This window comes from Labeo rohita, chromosome 3 (genome assembly GCF_022985175.1).
Source record: "Labeo rohita strain BAU-BD-2019 chromosome 3, IGBB_LRoh.1.0, whole genome shotgun sequence".
In the NCBI taxonomy this organism is placed as follows: Eukaryota; Metazoa; Chordata; class Actinopteri; order Cypriniformes; family Cyprinidae; genus Labeo; species Labeo rohita.
In genome coordinates, this window is record NC_066871.1 from 20603483 (window position 1) to 20621766 (window position 18284).

At 35.9% G+C, this 18284-nt stretch overlaps 1 protein-coding gene and 1 long non-coding RNA gene across 2 annotated transcripts in view; one reads left to right on the forward strand and one right to left on the reverse strand.

Moving 5' to 3' along the window:
• The window catches only part of shank1 (SH3 and multiple ankyrin repeat domains 1), a 109966-nt gene that overhangs the window by 56235 nt on the left and 35447 nt on the right, over positions 1-18284 (forward strand). The window contains exons 8-15 of the mRNA XM_051098465.1: positions 1570-1686; positions 1933-2010; positions 2496-2562; positions 2937-3106; positions 5615-5739; positions 5916-6064; positions 8924-9037; positions 9426-9501. Coding sequence (XP_050954422.1) covers positions 1570-1686; positions 1933-2010; positions 2496-2562; positions 2937-3106; positions 5615-5739; positions 5916-6064; positions 8924-9037; positions 9426-9501 — 896 coding nt within the window. The remainder of the gene's footprint in view (positions 1-1569; positions 1687-1932; positions 2011-2495; positions 2563-2936; positions 3107-5614; positions 5740-5915; positions 6065-8923; positions 9038-9425; positions 9502-18284) is intronic.
• LOC127156096 (uncharacterized) lies at positions 14221-15606 on the reverse strand. Its single transcript, XR_007825679.1, has 2 exons — positions 15276-15606; positions 14221-14978 (listed from the first exon to the last, which is right to left on the reverse strand). It is a non-coding gene; the product is annotated as an uncharacterized LOC127156096 (long non-coding RNA).

The following is an 18284-nucleotide window of genomic DNA, read 5'->3' on the forward strand; positions in this document are numbered from 1 at the left end:
AAAAAAAAAAAAAAAAAAAAAAAAAAAAATATATATATATATATATATATATATATATATATATATTAGAAATTAATATAGAAATTATTTTTTTTATTTAGCAAGGATGCTTTAAATTGATCAAAACTGATGCAAAGACATTTGTAATATTACAAAATATTTCTATTTCAGATAAATGCTGTTCTTCTATTCATTAAAGAAACCTGAAAAAAATCTACTTAGCTGTTTTCATCATCATCATAATAATGTTAATTATTAATAAATGTTTTTTGTGTAGCAAATCAGCATATTAGAATGATTTCTGAAGGATCATGTGATACTTAAGACTTAAGTAATGATGCTAAAAATTCAGCTTTGAAATCACAAGAATAAATTACATTTTAAAATATATTCAAATAGAACCAGTTATTTTAAATAGTAAAAATATTTCAAAATTTCACTGTTTTTGCTGTACTTTGGATGCATACAGTACCATTACAGTAAATTACAGTATGCTTGTTTTTTAACAAAGAAATGAATATCCTTTATTCTGCAAGAATGCATTAAATTGATCAAAAGTGACAGGAACGACTTTACATTGTTACAAAAAGTTATGTTTCAAATAAGTGCTGTTCTCCTGAACTTTCTTTTTATCAAAAAATCCTGAAAAATGTATCACGGTTTCCACAAAAACATTAAGCAACACAACTGTAAAATATTAGTTAAGCTGGTAATATTACGAAATATTACACGAGGACCAAATCAGCATATATAGTAATAAATTAAAAAAATTACATGTGTTAAATTTATAATGATGTTTCATAGAACAAAAATGACACTATATTTTTTAATATGTTTAAATAATAAAACATGTAGCCTTGGTAAGCAAAAGAAACTTCATTATAAACACTGAATCAGCCACATACTAACAAGAAACTGTGTTCCTTTTTTGACTCATATTACACTAGATATCATTTAGCATTATCAGTAATATTTTTAAAATGGGTATTATTACAGTGATTCATTTTTTAACTAAAAACAGTCAAATTGTTGTTGAAAAACAGACTTGCCAAGTTTCTACTCCCTTTAATAAATCACATTAATAAGCTTTTTTTGCCTTTCTCAGAGAAAGTACTTACAGGGAATTTGACTTAAAAACAGCCAAATGGAATGTCTAACAAGAATAAAAAAGTCATTTGCAGTTCCTGTTGGTGTAATTTAATAACAATCACAACTAAACAAGTTGCAAACAGAAGTTACAAACACAAAGGCAATAGAGACTTACAAGTTCAAGAATCCGAGCTTGAGTTTCTTCCAAGCACCACCAGTTGGGAATCACTGCTCAGTCCTTCTTCTCTCTCTGTGCATGTGTGCATTTCCATATCTATTTTGATTCTTTCGTTCTCTTCCTCTCACTCACACATTCACTGTGGTGTTAATTAGCAAAGGTGTCTGTTCTGACAATGTATAAAATCTATTCTTCTCTCCCTCTTTTCCCTTCCTCATGTCAAATGACTGTTTCTGCTCTTCCTATCCACTTCTCTCATTCTGTGTCCGTCCTATTTTCTCTTGCTCTCTCTCTTTCTCCAGGCTTGTCAAAATGGGAACTCTCAACACTTAGAGCACCTGCTTTTTTATGGTGCAGACTCCTCATCCCAGAATGCCTCAGGAAACACTGCCCTGCACATATGTGCTTTATATAACAAGGTATAACCGCTGGTCCTGACACAAAAATCAAGCCAAATAATAAAATCTTATGTCGAAAATGTCTGTCTTACACTAAGACAGACACATCTTAGTGCTGGTTAAGCATAGATTTCATTATTTTGTGTTGAAGTGGTGTATTTACTGGAGTGCTACAGTTGTGTGATGTATAATGCTTGTTATATTTTATGGCCAGCATCAGATGGCCTCAGTGTCTTCAGGCCGTTATTGTCTGATTTCATCATTTAGGAGAGCTGTGCCCGTATCCTGCTGTATCGGGGAGCCAATAAGGACACAAAGAATAACAGTGGGCAGACCCCCTTCCAGGTAATTACGAGACACTTGCAGATTGTTATTGGGGCTTGTTTTTCAAAGCTCTGTGTGCATGTTATTAACAGGTTAAATCAAGTAATTAAAGAAAACGAAATACTATATAATCAAGCTTTTAAAATGACATGATTCTAGTTATCATTGTTTTTTGTGCTCGTAAACTCGTTTTTTATTTTCGCACTTCCATCTGTTAATGCTAGTGGCACCATCGTTTGCTGTTTCGTAGCTCGTAGTGTGTTATCGTTTTTGTATGCGTTGCGAGTCCCAGGTGGAGTGAAGCAGCAGCGAGCGAAAGAGTTTTACTTAACCTCAGCCGTCTCCACAGAGCCAGCTGTGACTGTGATCGTGCGTTTGCGTTTAATATGAAGGGAGGTTAATGCGCGTGTGTGTTTGTGTTTAATATTGTGTTATTCCCCAGCCTTGGCGTCACTGTGCGTCATTCACAGATGCAAATATTAAGCGTGTGTGAACTTCTTTTCTAGGTGGCTGTGATGTCTGGGCATTTTGAGCTGGGAGAAATCATTAAAAACCATCGTGAATCAGACGTAGGTAAGGAGCGCAGATTTATTTCGGTTGTACCGGTATTTTTATTCTGTGTGAGATCATTTATTTGCTCTTCAAACTTTGACATTTGGAGCTTGATACTTTCGTCTCTCTTTAGCTGCCTTGCGACTCACACAGTCCCTAAGCAGTGTTCACTGCTCCCTACACACTCAGCAGGGGATCTGTTGAACTTCACTTCATTTGTAATGCTTTGCAACAACTTTGAATACAGACCGCACGTGCAGTGTACGATTGTACGCTTAAGATGGCCGAATATCCTGTGAAGTGCATTTTACAGGACATTATTGGGCAGTTGGAGCATACTTCTGTCTCTCTTGGCATCTGTCTACATTACTATTTCTCTCCTGATTTCATGCCAGTTCCTTTTTTGGAGTCTCCAAAGTATGCCCCCCAGAGGAGGGAGAGTTCTCGTACTCTTGGATTACCCCATCCTCACCCCTTCTTGCGGGCCAACAGTGACAACAGCATGAACGTTCCAGACTGGATCGCTTTTCCCAACGCTGCTGGATCAAACCTTGTCTCTGTGCAGGTAGTTATGAGAATTTTTTTTTTTTTTACTTTTATTTATTTGCTACTGTTCAAAAGTTTTGGGTCTGTAAGTTTCTTTTCCTTTTTTTCTTTTGTATTTAGAAAGGGTGCATAAAATTGCTCAAAGTGAAACTGAAAATATTCCACCAAAATATTAATATTATGAAAAATAGGAATAAGAAGAAATGTTTAAGTACCAAATCAGTTTGTGAAGGATCATGTGACACTGAAGACTGGAGTAATGGCTGCTGAAAATTCGGCTTTGCCATCACAGGAATAAATTGCATTTTAAAAATTATCAAAATAGAAATATAGTTTTAAATTGTAATGATATTTTATAATAATTACTGTTTTACTGTATTTTTGATCAAATAAATGCAGCCTTGGTCAGCATATTATTGTTTGAAAAGCAGTTCAAAACTTACTGACCTCAAACTTTTTAATGGTAATGTTGTTTAAATAAATGTAAAAGTAATGATTCATTAACAAATGTGCAAAATGTAAAAATTGCACATTAATATTAATACATTTGTAAATTAATTTATAAATTTGAATTCATAAAAGCTATCCATTAGCATGGGAGTTAAGGGGCTAACTGGGCCATGCTAGAAACTTGAATTGTTACTCTTTGTATTTACAGTTGAGGTCAAAAGTTTACATACACCTTGCACAATCTGCAAAATTTTTATTATTTTACAAAAATAAGAGGGATCATACAAAAAGCATGTTATATAGTACTGACCTGAATAAGATATTTCACATAAAAGATGTTTACATGTAGTCCACAAGAGAAAATAATAGCTGAATTTATAAAAATGACCCTGCTCAAAAGTTTACACACACTTGATTCTTAATACTGTGTTGTTACCTGAATGATACATAGCAATGACTGTATGATTTTGAGATTAATCTTTTCACACTGAGGACAACTGAGGGACTCATATGCAACTGTTACAGAAGGTTCAAACACTCACTGATGCTCCACAAGGAAACACAAAGCATTAAGGGCCAGGGGTGAAAGCTTTTTGAATTTGAAGATCGGGGTAAACTGAACTTATTTTGTCTTCTGGGAAACATGTAAGTATCATCTGTAGCTTCTGAGAGGGAGTACTAAATGGAAAAATATTTAGGCAAAATAAGAAAAATGTACACATCTTCATTCTGTTCAAAAGCTTACACCCCTGGCTTTTAATGCATTGTGTTTCCTTCTGGAGCATCAGTGAGTGTTTGAACCTTCTGTAATAGTTGCATTTGAGTCCCTCAGTTGTCCTCAGTGTGAAACGATGGATTTCGAAATCATACAGTCATTGTTGGAAAGAGTTTAAATAAACAAAAATGCTGAAAAACCAAAGAATTAGTGGGACCTGAAGCATTTTTCTGAAGAGCAGCAGGCAGTTTAACTGTTCAGGACAAACAAGGGACTCATGAACAACTACCACTAAACAAAAAAACACAGGTGTGGATCATTCAGGTAACAACACTAGAAGAATCAAGCATATGTAAACTTTTGAATATGGTCTTTTTTATAATTTCAACTATTAATTTCTCTTGTGGACTATATGTAAATGTCTTTTATGTGAAATATCTTATTCAGATCAGTACTAAATAAAAAATAACATGCGTTTTGCATGATCCCTCTTATTTTGGTAAAATAACATTTTGCAGATTCTGCAGGGTGTATGTAAACTTTTGACCTCAGCTGTATGTTCATACTTTAAGTGTTGGGGAGTAACTAGTTACATGTGTTACGTAACTAGTTACAGAGTTATGTAATTTATTTGCAAAATAAATGTTACAGTATGTTACAAAAAATGTGTAATTAAATTACAGTACTACTGAAAATGTTAACGATTACAGAGGGGGTTACATCTGAATATTTTCACACACACACAGATTGAATTGATTTCTTTCCCAAATTGCACTGACTGCTCTGCAATATGAGACACCAATGTTTCAGGAGTTTTAGGACACAGAATAAGACACGTTTATTTGATAACTGTTTTCTGTTTGGGTTTATGTATATGCTGTATCTGTTTTTTTCCAAGGCATTGTTAGTTGCCAGCTTTCCTCTTTCAAAAACAGTATCACAGCTAATAAACTATTTATTGTTATCATTTTAAATCTGTATTTAACCTTAGAACAACCTCAAAATAAAAAGAGGTGCTAAAGCCTGATTTTGTGGTGACTGTGCTTTTAAAATTACATTTTTATGATCTTAGTTCAAGTGATGCAGGATTTTGAAAGTCTGATAGTAATCAGTATTAAATAGTAACGTAAAGTTAACCCTGCCTGCTTTAAATGTTTGAAAATGATTAACAGCTAAAAAAATATTCATTAGAAATTTAGAAATGTAATCAAATGTAATCAGTTACATTGATAAAGCAATAGAAATGGGTACACTACTTATTGCATTTTAAATAGGGTAACTTGTATTCTGTAACCTATTACATTTCCAAAGTAACCCTCCCAACACTGATTGTTACTCTTCGTGTTTACGTGTATCTCTCAGGGTCTAAAGCATGGCGGCACGTTGCGTAGCTCCAGCAGTCCCCGTGGAGCACGAACCCGTTCCCCGTCCCGTGGCCGAACAGGTGACCGAGACGATCGGAGCCGGCAAACACGGGGAAGACAAGGGTGAGAAAGAGAGAGCAGAAAGGACAAGGCTATAGCTTGTCATTCAGCGAACTCTATGCCTAAATCGTCATCAAAATTCACGTCCCATGAAGACGGACACCTGAATGAGAAGAGCTGGTAATAAATGTGCATAAATGAATGTTAACCCTGTGTCTGATACGTGTGCCTTTGTACAGGGCGGGCTCTATCAGTAGTCAGGGCACAGCAAGCGGGCAACGGCGGCGTCTCTACAGTGCCGTGCCCGGGCGTGTGTTTGTGGCCACCCGCTCGCACTCAGCCCAGGGGGACCGCGAGATCAGCTTCAACAAGGGAGACAAAGTCAAAGGTGAATGGGTGTGGGTGTGTGTGTGTCTGCTTGCGTTGTGTGAGGGGGTGTGTATATATGTCAGCAAGAGTGCCATTAAATGTGTGTTTGTTTCTGTATGTTCTTCACAGGTGTGGATAAACGTTGTCTGTGTATGTATTCTGGTGATATGTGTTGGTATGTCAGTATATGTCCGTTCGCGAGCAATGTCAACATGCATGCGTGTGTGTGTGTGATTAGTTGTAGAGTCCATGTTTAGATCTGTCACTATAGCTTTATATATGCACGTATTAGTAAACTCATAAGTGATAGTGATTTTGCATGCGATTTGTGATTACAGTTGTTTGTGTGTACTGAGTGTGTATCAGGGGCGTCATGCACCTATGTTTTTTAAGTGGTACCGGGGCAGTCCTAGCTCTTTTGGTGCCCTAAGGGGTATTAGATAAAAACAGTTTTGATGGTTTTGAAGTGTGTGCAGGGGGGCCACATTCATCTCCAGAGTGAATATATTATAAATAAAATATATATATATATATATATATATTAATGACCCGTGCTGATTATATGAGTCGGAATGTGCACCGGCAAAAAGAGTGGAAAATGTACATTTTGGATGAATTTGAGGTTTTCACAAAAATTCTTTCACGTCTAAAGATCCAAACACTTTAAATGGTAATTAAACATTTAAAATGACCTTTATTTGTATGTTTTCTGAAAGGTGTACCTTTTTCCCTGCTCGCTTTTTGACAACTGGTGCTTCCCCTTAGCAAAGCGTTAGTTGTAAAGCACAGCATTCCAGCTTTGTTAATATTCATAGCAAATCCTCGATGGCATGAGTCTGAACCCGTGAAATGTGACGATCGGACCCATGCTGATGTAAACAAAATGACTGCATTGACTAACACATCCGAAGCATGTGCATAAAGACGGATACGACCCCGAATTACAATATTTTGAAAGGTCTGTCCTTGCAAGTATTCACGCAAACATAATCTGTTATGTCTTAAGTTAACATTTGGTTAACTGTTGGGGAACAATATCTAATGTGTAACATTACTGTAGGTTTTAATATATAGGCTGTTTGTCTCATTAATGTTAATCTAACAATGAAAAGAAAATAGGGAATCACTTGCTGCTCTTGATTGAACTGCTTTTGTAGTTTTAATAATCAGTTTATGTGTAATGAATACACTACAGTGATTTTTTTATATTTGATTAGCCTATTTGTTTTTCCTACTTGAATGCTTGTTTAGATGTAAGATGAAAAAAAGTAATGCACTATTTAAGTTGTCTGTCTTTTTTTTTTGTCAGGTATATTTTTAAGTATACTTTATGTAGTAAGAATACAGATATCAGTGTACTAGTAGTATACTTTTAAGTGTACTATTTCAATACTCCTTGGGACTAAATTGGCCCACTTTCTAGTATATAAAAGTATACTTTTAAGTATACTTTAAGTATAACAGTAGTAAACTTTGAGTACACAACTAGTTTACATCTATGTTTTCAGTTTGTAGTGAAAGTATACTAAAAGTGAACTTATAGGTATACTGATAGTTTACTAATTAAATACTTTTTTATGCATTTTTAGTACACTTTGAAGTGTAGTCTCAGTAAAGTACTACTTTAGTAGTTTTATATTGCAAGTATACTCATAAATTTTCTAAGTGAACTTTACATCATACTTTAAGTATACTGCTACGTCCCTATTCATTTTTATTAAGTATTAATTTATATATATATTTTGCTCATTGCAACTCATTTTGCCAGTACAGGTCACATTTCTTTTACAATCTCTCATCGTGAAAAACCTGGAAATATTAAGAAATTTTGAAAGAAATATAGTAAAATGTTGAAAGTTGTTGATCAAACCCAGCAATTGGGTTGTTTTGACCCAGTGGTTGGTTTAAATGTTTAACTCAACCGTGTGGGTAGTTTTTTAACTGAACAGTTTCTTCAAAATGATTGTATCTCTTGCTTAAAATGAACCCAAAATAGGTTAGAAATTAACATTTATTAATATGTTCAATAAATTAACATTTAATAATAAGTTGAATAAATAATTAAATAATAAACTTTTTTTAACTGCTTATTAATAATTTTTCACCTTATGATTATTGCTGAAGCCTCTAGTAATTATGTGTCTGATTTCTAATTTACAATCTATTTTGGATTCATTTTAAGTCAGCCATATAGTAATTAGTTGAGTTAAATAAAATTACCCAGAGGCTTGGGTTAAACATTTAACCCAACCGCTGAGTCAAAACAACCCAATAGCTGGGTTTGTCCATATTTCACCCAGCATTTTTTTTAATGTGTTTGAATATAAAATCCTCTACAGTTCAAAAGCATGGGGTCAGTAAATTAATTTAATATTTAATCAAAGACACATTGATCAAATTGATTAAAAGACATTTATAATGTTACAAATGATTTCAAATAAATAGGTATAGGTATGAGTGTAAATTTATCAATAGAAATTTCTCAGTTTTAGAACATCGAACAATCATACTGAAGTCATGGGAATTAATTAATAAGTGTATGAAGAAAAAAAAGACTATGATAATTGGAAAAAGTCATACAGTTCCAAGTAAATAATTGGTGGACTAGAGAAGAACTCAAATGGACAGAACAAATGTAGACACAGGAAGGACTGATTTCTGCTACGGCATTTTAAACAAACACTTTATTTTCTACCATAACCGTGAAACCTAAATGGTGATGGTGTTTCAAAATCCACTTGGCTCAAAAATGTGTCTGGTCATGACGCTTCTGTTCTATATAGTGTGTTTTTGTGGTTGTACACTGTTCATATGTTTACTGCTCACACACACACACACACACACACACACTGTTGTTTCTTTCTCTTGATTCTCTCAGTGTTGAGTGTGGGTGAAGGAGGCTACTGGGAGGGGACGGTTCGAGGGCGCACAGGCTGGTTCCCTTCCGACTGCGTGGAGGAGGTGGCTCTCCGCAGCCTGGAGTCTCGCTCAGGTGAGACTCCTCATGCACACGCACACACATCTCACACACGTTATAAGTATCAAAGACATCCACGCTAAACTCGGAGCTGTCATTTTGATAGTCCCATATGTAGGTGTAGGACAGTCGGACTGCCACAGCTTCTCTGTGAAGTTGTGATGTCAGACTTGGTGAGGGAGAGCAGCTATGATGACTATTAATAGTTTACAGCACTACTGGAGTGTGAGCGAGACCGATTGTGCCATTTCACGCTGGCTAAACTCACCGTGGTTTGGGCCACCGCGCTCTGTCAGAGCGGGAAACTTCAAGTCGGACATGTATTTTCTTGTCATGCTGTAGTTGCACCCTCACGCACCCAACCTCATGATGATGTGGATGCGGTTGTGTGTGCGTCTTTCAGAGAGCCGCAGCGAGAGAGCCAAGCGACTCTTCCGACATTACACCGTTGGATCCTACGACAGCTTTGACGCGCCCAGGTAAGAACACTTTCAAATTTATGGATTGCTGATATTTTGTAATGAAAGACTTCCTGCAGAGAAGACCTGTTTAGAGTTTGTTTATGTTGGTTTGGTGCCGATTTAGCTAGTGGACCAGTGTAAAATACTCGCTAAAGCATAAAATTCAAAATTACAGCATACAATGCAAAAATTGCAGTCAAAGGACATCTTGCTGGTTAAGGTCGTTAAATGGCATCTAAAATGCTGGTCTTGTCAAGATACAGATCCTTCACAGATTATTTTCTCACAGCTGTCAGAAACCATCAAAAGATTTGCTTTCTTTATCATCAACTTGCATGCCTCATGGGTTAGACTAGGTTTGGTTTAGCACGTGGAGAGTTTTCTGCCGGTTCTTCTGAAATGCTGCCGTTGGCAGTGACTCACCTGAGGAGGCCTTGGCGCCTTTTCTGGCACTGCTGTGAGTGTGAGTGATAGACTGACAGGCATGGAGACGGAGATGCCAGCATGTGATTCATGCATCTCAATATTTGCGGCCTGTGAGACTGGTTTTCGAAGTCAGATGCGAGTCTGTTATGTTAAATTCATTTCAGAATTAAATAGCTGAGACTGACACTGAAGAATGTGAGGTTGAATACAACTACCGTACTGTACATTTAGTCGTTGTCATTGAAGTGGTTAAAGTGTGGCATTGTGATTCAAACTTTATATTTCCTGTAAGTTAGTGTAGCCCAGTGTGGTAACCTGAAGGTTGTAGACTTGATTTTCACTAGTAATTAACCATTACCAAGTATAACATCTATGTCCAGGTTGTAGGCCCAAAAATATATATTTCTGTATTTTTTGGTTGAATTGCGATATATGGTATACATCACTGTATTTTCTACATTTTTCTATTTGGATTTTATATATATTATGCAAAAAAGAAGCTAAGATCATATTACATTCTAACATTGTCGTTACAATCTAAAAACAAAAAATGTTTTTTAAAGCTGTTTAAGCTGATCCAAAGTACAGCAAAAACAGTAACATTTTTTACTATTTAAAATAACTGTTTTCTATACAAATATATTTAAAAATGTAATTTATTCTTTTGATCAAATCTATATTTTTAGCATTATTACTCCAGTCTTCAATGTCACATGATCCTTCAGAAATTATTCTAAAGTACTGATTTGCTGTTCAAGAAACAATTATTATTATTACTATTATTATTATTATTATTATTATCAATATTTAAATCAGCTGAGTCCTTTTTTTCAGGATTCTTTAAGTTGTATTTTTTTATCATTTGTATAAAAGTGATAATAAAGACATTTGTAATGCTACGAAATATTTCCATTTCAGATAATTGCTGTTGTTCTGAACTTTCCATTCATCAAAGAAACCTGAAAAAATTCTACTCAGCTGTTTCCAACATGATGATAATAATAAATGTCTTTGAGCAGCAAATCAGAATATTAGAATGATTTCTGAAGGATCATGTGACTGGAGTAATGATGCTAAAAATTCAGCTTTAAAATCTCAGGAATAAATTACATTTTAAAATATATTCAAATAGAAAACTGTAATTTTAAATTGTAAAAATATTTCACAATTTTTCTGTTTTTGCTGTACTTTGGATCAAATAAATGCAAACTTGGCGCGCAGAAGAGTCTTCTTTACAAAAAAAAAAAAAAATTAAAACTTAACTGTTCAAAAGCTTTTGACTGGTAGCGTATATTTTAGTCAGAAAGTAAGCCCCACCTTCTCGAATGCAGATGAGCTGAAGCGCTCTTTGTTTTGATGGAGTTTATGTTACAAAAATGGTAAAACAATGTGCCTGGGGTTATTTTTTTATTCAACGTTAATTTTCTAGTTGTCATACTCTCATTAAGTTACAGTTTTCATCTGCTCAAGCAGAACGTTAACGCCTTCTTGTGCTTCAGCAAAGTATCTCTGGCTAAAACTAGCTAAAGTTAAAGTACACTGTAGGTCAAAAACACATAAAATGAAGGTCTACAATTGAGCGCCTCTTCATATTAAACTGGGTACATGTAAATTAATTTAATCTTACCCTGCGGTACACGAGTGTTGATCCTGGATGTTGTAATCTGCGATCGTGACGACCGTAACATGAGGCTACTCCCACTTGCATTGTGATCTGTAAATCCTGCTTCCAAATTAATCCTGTTACCCATCATATTTATTTTAAAATCTTTTATATATCCCTCCATGGCATATTTAAGTACCACTTGAATGCTCCTCGATGTGAGGTGGTCCTTATGTGTCCAAAATGTGTCAAAAACATCTTGGGAAAAGGTTTTCACACTGACAGCTGTTATTTTAAGACAGTTGGCAACTCCATTTGTTTGTCTGAGTGAGCAACAGTAACTAAGGGGGGCGGGGCTTACCAAAAGGTCAATTATTGCGCTGTTACTCTGCATGCGCACATCAGCGCTTGTTCATTGAAGTCTGTGAAATTTAGCGGACAGCAAAATGAAACAATTTCCATGACTGTCAGATGTACAGATGGAGAATATACCTGTCAAATGTAAGTTATGCACTGAGGAAAACACCACATTTCAAACGCATTAAACAGCAGTGTCTCTGTCAGATGGGGCACTTTAAACTCTACATATTAACTATATCTCACAAGTTATTTTAAAGCCCTTAATATAAAGTATGTCTCATGTTTAGTACAAACTTTTATGGACTTTCCTCCAGAAGCTCACTCTGTGTAGTCCGCTTTTTTCAGATGCACTCATATCAAACTGTATATAAATGGTATTGCCTCATACCATATTGTTTATACAAAATATTTATTGATATATCATACAAACTCGATATACCACCCAGCCCTACTAGGTTGCTCCAGGGAACTGTTCCTGTAATAGATGTACTGTACAGTAATTCACTTAAAGGGACAGTTCAAACAAAAATTTCTGTCATCATTTACTCACATAATTTTTACAAATTGTAAGACTTTAATTCTTCCACAGAAAACAAAATAGAAAGAAGATATTAGGGCCAACCATTAGTCGACGAGAAGAGGCTTGTTCGACCGAAATCTCATCAGTCGTTTAGTCGCAGAAAAAAATTCCATAGTGCGAAGTCACACAGTCCTTCACGGACAGATCGTTAACTGCTGGTCTATGTGGTAATATAGTACATCGGGCAGAACATCCAAACACTCACCTGTCATTCATCGATCTCATAATGGCTTTTCATCTGAAAGATGTAAGTGGCAACTTTACATGGTCGCTCAATCTAATGTTAACCTAGAAAAATGTGCACTATTGATGTGTCTGTGTGGAGTTTGGAAGCTGAATAGTAGTGCGCTCACTGCATGACAGATGGAGGTGCCGGTGTGGTCACCTGCTCTTAAAATACTCTTATCATTTTTGGTCATTCAGATAAATGTAATACATCTTCTGAATCTGTAAAGACTCTACATTTATATGTGTGCACTCAGAATAACAACGAAACGTTGCGCTTTTGTAAAGTAATTAAAGCAAACAGGATACGCTTTCTGTTGTCTCAGTCTCTGTGAACTTGAGTGCGAAACTACAAAACTCCATGTATACTTGCCTTACAGACATGAAAATGTATCTATAGAGTGAAATGTCTACTTTCAAATTAGCCAGTTCAAATAGAAAACAGATATTTTCAGATTATGTAATCCGTATGAAACGTGCATACAGGCGCATCAATACTACAGAGATGACGAGTCAGTGACAACTTCATCTCTTAAGCCGAAAACAAGGAAAGCGCTAGTTTATCAATAAATTATTAAAACGTTAATGCAGTCTCCTTGCTGTTTTTCCCAGACACATTCAGAATTATTATAACTGCCGGTGCGCTATGGCAAGCTTTTTTTGCATGCACTAGAGTGCTTATTAAGCTATGTAGGCAATTAAAGGCTCATTATTATGATTTATATGGTTTATTAATAAATGTGAGAGTAATAGTTGACTAATGCTTAAAATGAAGAACTACTAGTCGACCAGAAAAATCTTTAGTCGAGCACTAGAAGATATTTTGGTAACCAGTTTTGGTGGTGTTTCACTTTCATTGTATGTAAGAAAAAAAAAAACATCTCTGAATATTTTCTTGCATGTTCCATAGCAAAAAGTTTAATTCATTTTATGTTACTTTCTCTTTAAAGGGGTCATTGGATGCAAGTTCACATTTACATGTTGTTAGAACATTAATGTGTATTGGCAGTGTATGTACAAATCTACCCTATAATGATAAAAATCCATGCAGTGGTTTTTAATTAATCTGTAAAAATAATATTTCCTTTTCCAAATCGAGCCATTCTCAGATGCCTGTCACACCGACAGAGGCCGCTCCCACGATAGATGATTGACATGAGCGTCTTACTTCAGATCAGCTGTAACAGTCCAACCTCCTTTGTTTCGATGCTGGAGCAGGGATGTAAGTTAGACAAGAATATCTTAGATTGAGTGATTGAGGTGTTGTGTTGCTGGATGTAATAATGAACATAGTGGTCGTCATTTACTCCCGACATCTGAGCCGCTGAAGATGCAGTGGATTACGTTTGTTTGTGAAGGGAATGCGCCTCCCGATCTACATAAATGCTTCAATGTTCGTGCAAATCATTTGTGATCCAGCTTCACTTACAGCAGAAGTGAGTATAAGGTTTTTTTATGAATCTGCAATCACCTTTCCTAATAACATGCTAATTAGCAAGTTTCAAGGCTAAAGTAAACAATCTCTCAGAGCAGCAGAGAGTAGAGGGGGCGGGGCGAGCAGAGCTCATTTGCATTTAAAGGAACAATCCCTCAGATTGGGATGATTTTTGCAGAGCTCATTTTGACAAGGTAAAAAGGGTGTTGTTTTACAAAACCATTAAGAATTTTTAACCAAAGTATATTAGAGACTTTTCATTAACACCCTAAAGAATCATATCAACTGGGCATCCGATGACCCCTTTAAGATCCACTTCATGATGGATTTATAAACATGTTTTTGCATTCCAATATGCTGTTTTTCCATATTGGACCGTTTTTTTCTCTGTGAACATGCACTATGAATGCGTCTTTTGTGTAACAATACAGCACAAGTTAAAAGAAGTTCAGCTTTTAAAAACCATGTCAACCATGCCCCAGTCATCAGTAATCTCCTTTCGTAGGATGTTCACAAAAATGTGTCATGTGTCACCCAGGGACATTTTCAGGGGCTTGGGGAAACGAGGGGAGCTACTGAGGTCCTCTATGGTGTATCCTCCTTACTGGGCCTTGGGGAGCAGGGTGGGTCTAAAAATATTCAAATTATGTGACGCTTTGTGCGAGACTGTCATATCTGTTTTTGGTGGCCATGTTGTAATCTCACTCTCTCTCTCAGTCTGACTAACTGTCTGTGAGTCGTGTGCTGGTAAATTAACACCGCTGTGCTCTTTTCATTAGCACCTCACAGTAAACATAAAGCCACTTCATGTGATGTCATTGTGTCCCAGTCACGAAGAGAGCTCACGCTCATCTCATCCCAGCAGCCTGCAAGACAACACAATACAAGCCTAGCAAATTATTTACATACAGATATACACGTAATAAATCAGATTTTTCATTAATCCTCTGATTCTCGCTGGTCACACTTGCTTGCTCCCATTCACATGCACATGCAGAAATACACACATGTATCAAACACACAAATTGATACTTTTTACTATGTTTTCAGTTTCTAATTTTTTTTTCACCCCTTCCGCTTTTGGCTTTGTCACCCCCTCGTCCAGCTCCAAATCTCCCTTGCGCTCCCTCTCTCTCTCTTTTAATTCCTCCCATTTTACTCACCCCCTGCACTCTTTCATTTTCTCTCCATCACCCTCCCACCCCTGTGGTGACTCCATCTGGAGGTCAGACTATGAAGGGCACTAAAGAGAGAGAGAAAGAGAGGGATGAATGCATGGATGAATAAATGGATGCAGAAGCATTCTTGCAACAATTGACATGACCAAAGAAAAAAAAACTTTTTGCCACCAAAGTATAGTCTTTATACAAGTGTGAAAACATGTTAGTGTAGTAGTGAGCATTTCGTTGTCTAAATCACATTCTAAATCACATATATATTAGGGCTGGGCGATATGGCAAAAAATTTTAATCAGATTTTTTTCAGAACGTTCTCGTTTTTTTTAACCCTCTATTCTAAGTGGACCACACATGAAGTTGTCAACATGATGTAAATGTTAAACAAATCACTTGTTAAATATCTTTGCAGAAAAGATGCATGAACTACAACTACATCTTGTACAAACATATTATATAATACGAGGGAAATACTCAACCTCAAAAGTCAAGGTAATTCAAATTAAAAATGACTGAAAGTATAACACCAGTAGACTATTATAAATATAAATGTTCTGTAAAAACAATGAACAGCAGCTTTCAGCCTGTCATCATGATGCAAACATGAAATATCAGACATACAGTAGTTCAGGTTCACAGGTTTTTTATTAGATTGTACTGCTTTTTCATTGTTGTAAACATGGACACAGTTGAATGTTGCACTTGCATCTCATGCATGAAATGGCATTATAAAATTGTGGTGCTCAAGTTAAAAGTAGTTCACTCCCATCTTCTTGCATGTTTTTGCTATTCCACAGCCTGCGCTGCATTTTTGTCAACAAGCGATATGAGCGTTTCACACAAGAGCAGTTAATCACGTGCGCCAACATGTGGTTGGATCGTTATTTTCTCTTTACTATTATTATTGGCATATTGTCAAAGTGTCTAATTTTAACGTTTGGTAATATTTCTATTCAAAATCGCGATTCCTCAATTTCTAAAAAAATAAAATCATGGCAACACATTAAATTCTAATTAATCAGTAAAATCGGAAAAATCGCCCAGCCCTACTATCTATAGGAAAAAAATATAAAATACTATAAATATACTTTTACAGTATATAAAAGTAGCGTGTTAACTCAGGCGATTAATTTTAAAATATTTAAGGCAGTTAACGCAGGGGTGGGGCTAAGATTGGCCACCCCACTCACAACTGCTGCTTCTGTCTTTTTTCTCACTTTTCTTGACAAGAAGTGTGTCGCAGAACGTCTTTATGACCACATCAAACAGGAGACTTTTCAGACACGCACTCCAACTTCGCCTCAGCGACAGGCGCTAGTCAAATGAGCACAGGAAAGGTACAGGTGACGAGGGAGTGAACTGTAAACTGTGAACAGTGAACTGCAGTTAGATGAGGTGTAATCAGGCCATATGTCAGTAAAAACTAATTTACCTGTCCTGTCAGCCGTTTTACTGTGCTCCTAGCATGCAGTGGTGCACACTGTAGGCTGTATATTAAAGTGTAAATGAAACTACGAGCATGCAGTTTAAATGCAGTTTAAATGCGGCTTCAAAGGACTCTGAACAATCGCAGCTGAGAAAGAAAGGTGTTATGTAGTGAAAAGATCGGTTATTTTCTAAAAAAAAAAAAAAAAAAATTGAATTTATATACTTTAACCTTAAATGCTCATCTTGTCTAGCTCTGGATCTGGGTCAATACAGTTAGGGTACATTGAAAAACTCCCATCTCATTTTCTCCTCCAACTTCAAAATCGTTTCTACATCGCTGCAGAAGTATCGACTCAGTGTTTACAAAGTGAACGTGCAAAGAAGGTCAAATCCTTTACAAAAAAAGGTAAAACAGCGATGTAGGACGATTTTGAAGTTGGAGGAGAAAATGAGATGGGAGTTTTCCAACATACCTTAACTGTATTGACCCGGATTACACAGAGTACGCATGCACATCGCAGAGCTAGACAAGACGAGCATTTAAGGTTAAAAAGTATATACATGTTTTTTTTTTTTTTTATTATTAAACATAACCAATCTTTTTGCTAGATAACACCTTTCTTCCATGGATGGGATCGGTTAGAGCCCTTTGAAGCTGCATTTAAGCTGCATTTTGGAATTCAAATTCAAAATTCGGCACTATTGAAGTCCACTATATGGAGAACACTCCTGAAATGTTTTCCTCTTTATAACTGAAGAAAGAAAGACATGAACATCTTGGATGACAAGGGGTTGAGTATATTATCTGTTTTTTTTTTTTTTTTTTTTTTTTTCTGGAAGTGAACTTCTCCTTTAATTTAGTATTTAATAACTTTATTCAGTTTCGGTATATTTCCTACTTGCTGAAGGCCACAGGTAAATAATGAGTTTGTGAATTAGAAGTTGTTATTTTTTTTTAAGTCTGTAAATGTTAAAATTGATAGCTGTCAATTATACTGTTGAATGGCTATAGTCAATGGTTAAATATTAGGAAGAGAAGAACAGTTACCTAGAATTACATGATACTCACCTTAATCGCGATTAATTTCTGAAAATGTGCAAAAACATAATTAGTTAATTTTTTTTTAAACGATTGACAGCACTAAATATTTAATGTATTATGAATGAACATCAAATAACAATTAAAAAATGACATTTGTAAGATTTTATTAACCTAGATTAAATGCTATAAAAAGATTTTCATCAAACTGCCTCTATTGTTCCTCCAACCTCTTCTGTTCTCATCTCAGCCCCACTTTTCCAGAACCCCACACATGACTACGTCCTTTCTGGCATCGCTTCACCACCTCCATCATTGTTCTTCCTTCGCCGAGTCATTTTTAATAGCAACTTCCTCTCTCTGCATCATCCTTCTCTGCTTCTTGTCTTCCTTCGGTCCGTGCAAGCTCAACTGTGTCACAATTCCAGCGTCCCTGTCCCTGAGCACCCTGCAGCACTCTCTTTTTCCCTTCCCAGCGCACGTGATCTCTTTATAGGACAGTGATCTGCGTAATAGGGTCAAGGACGTAC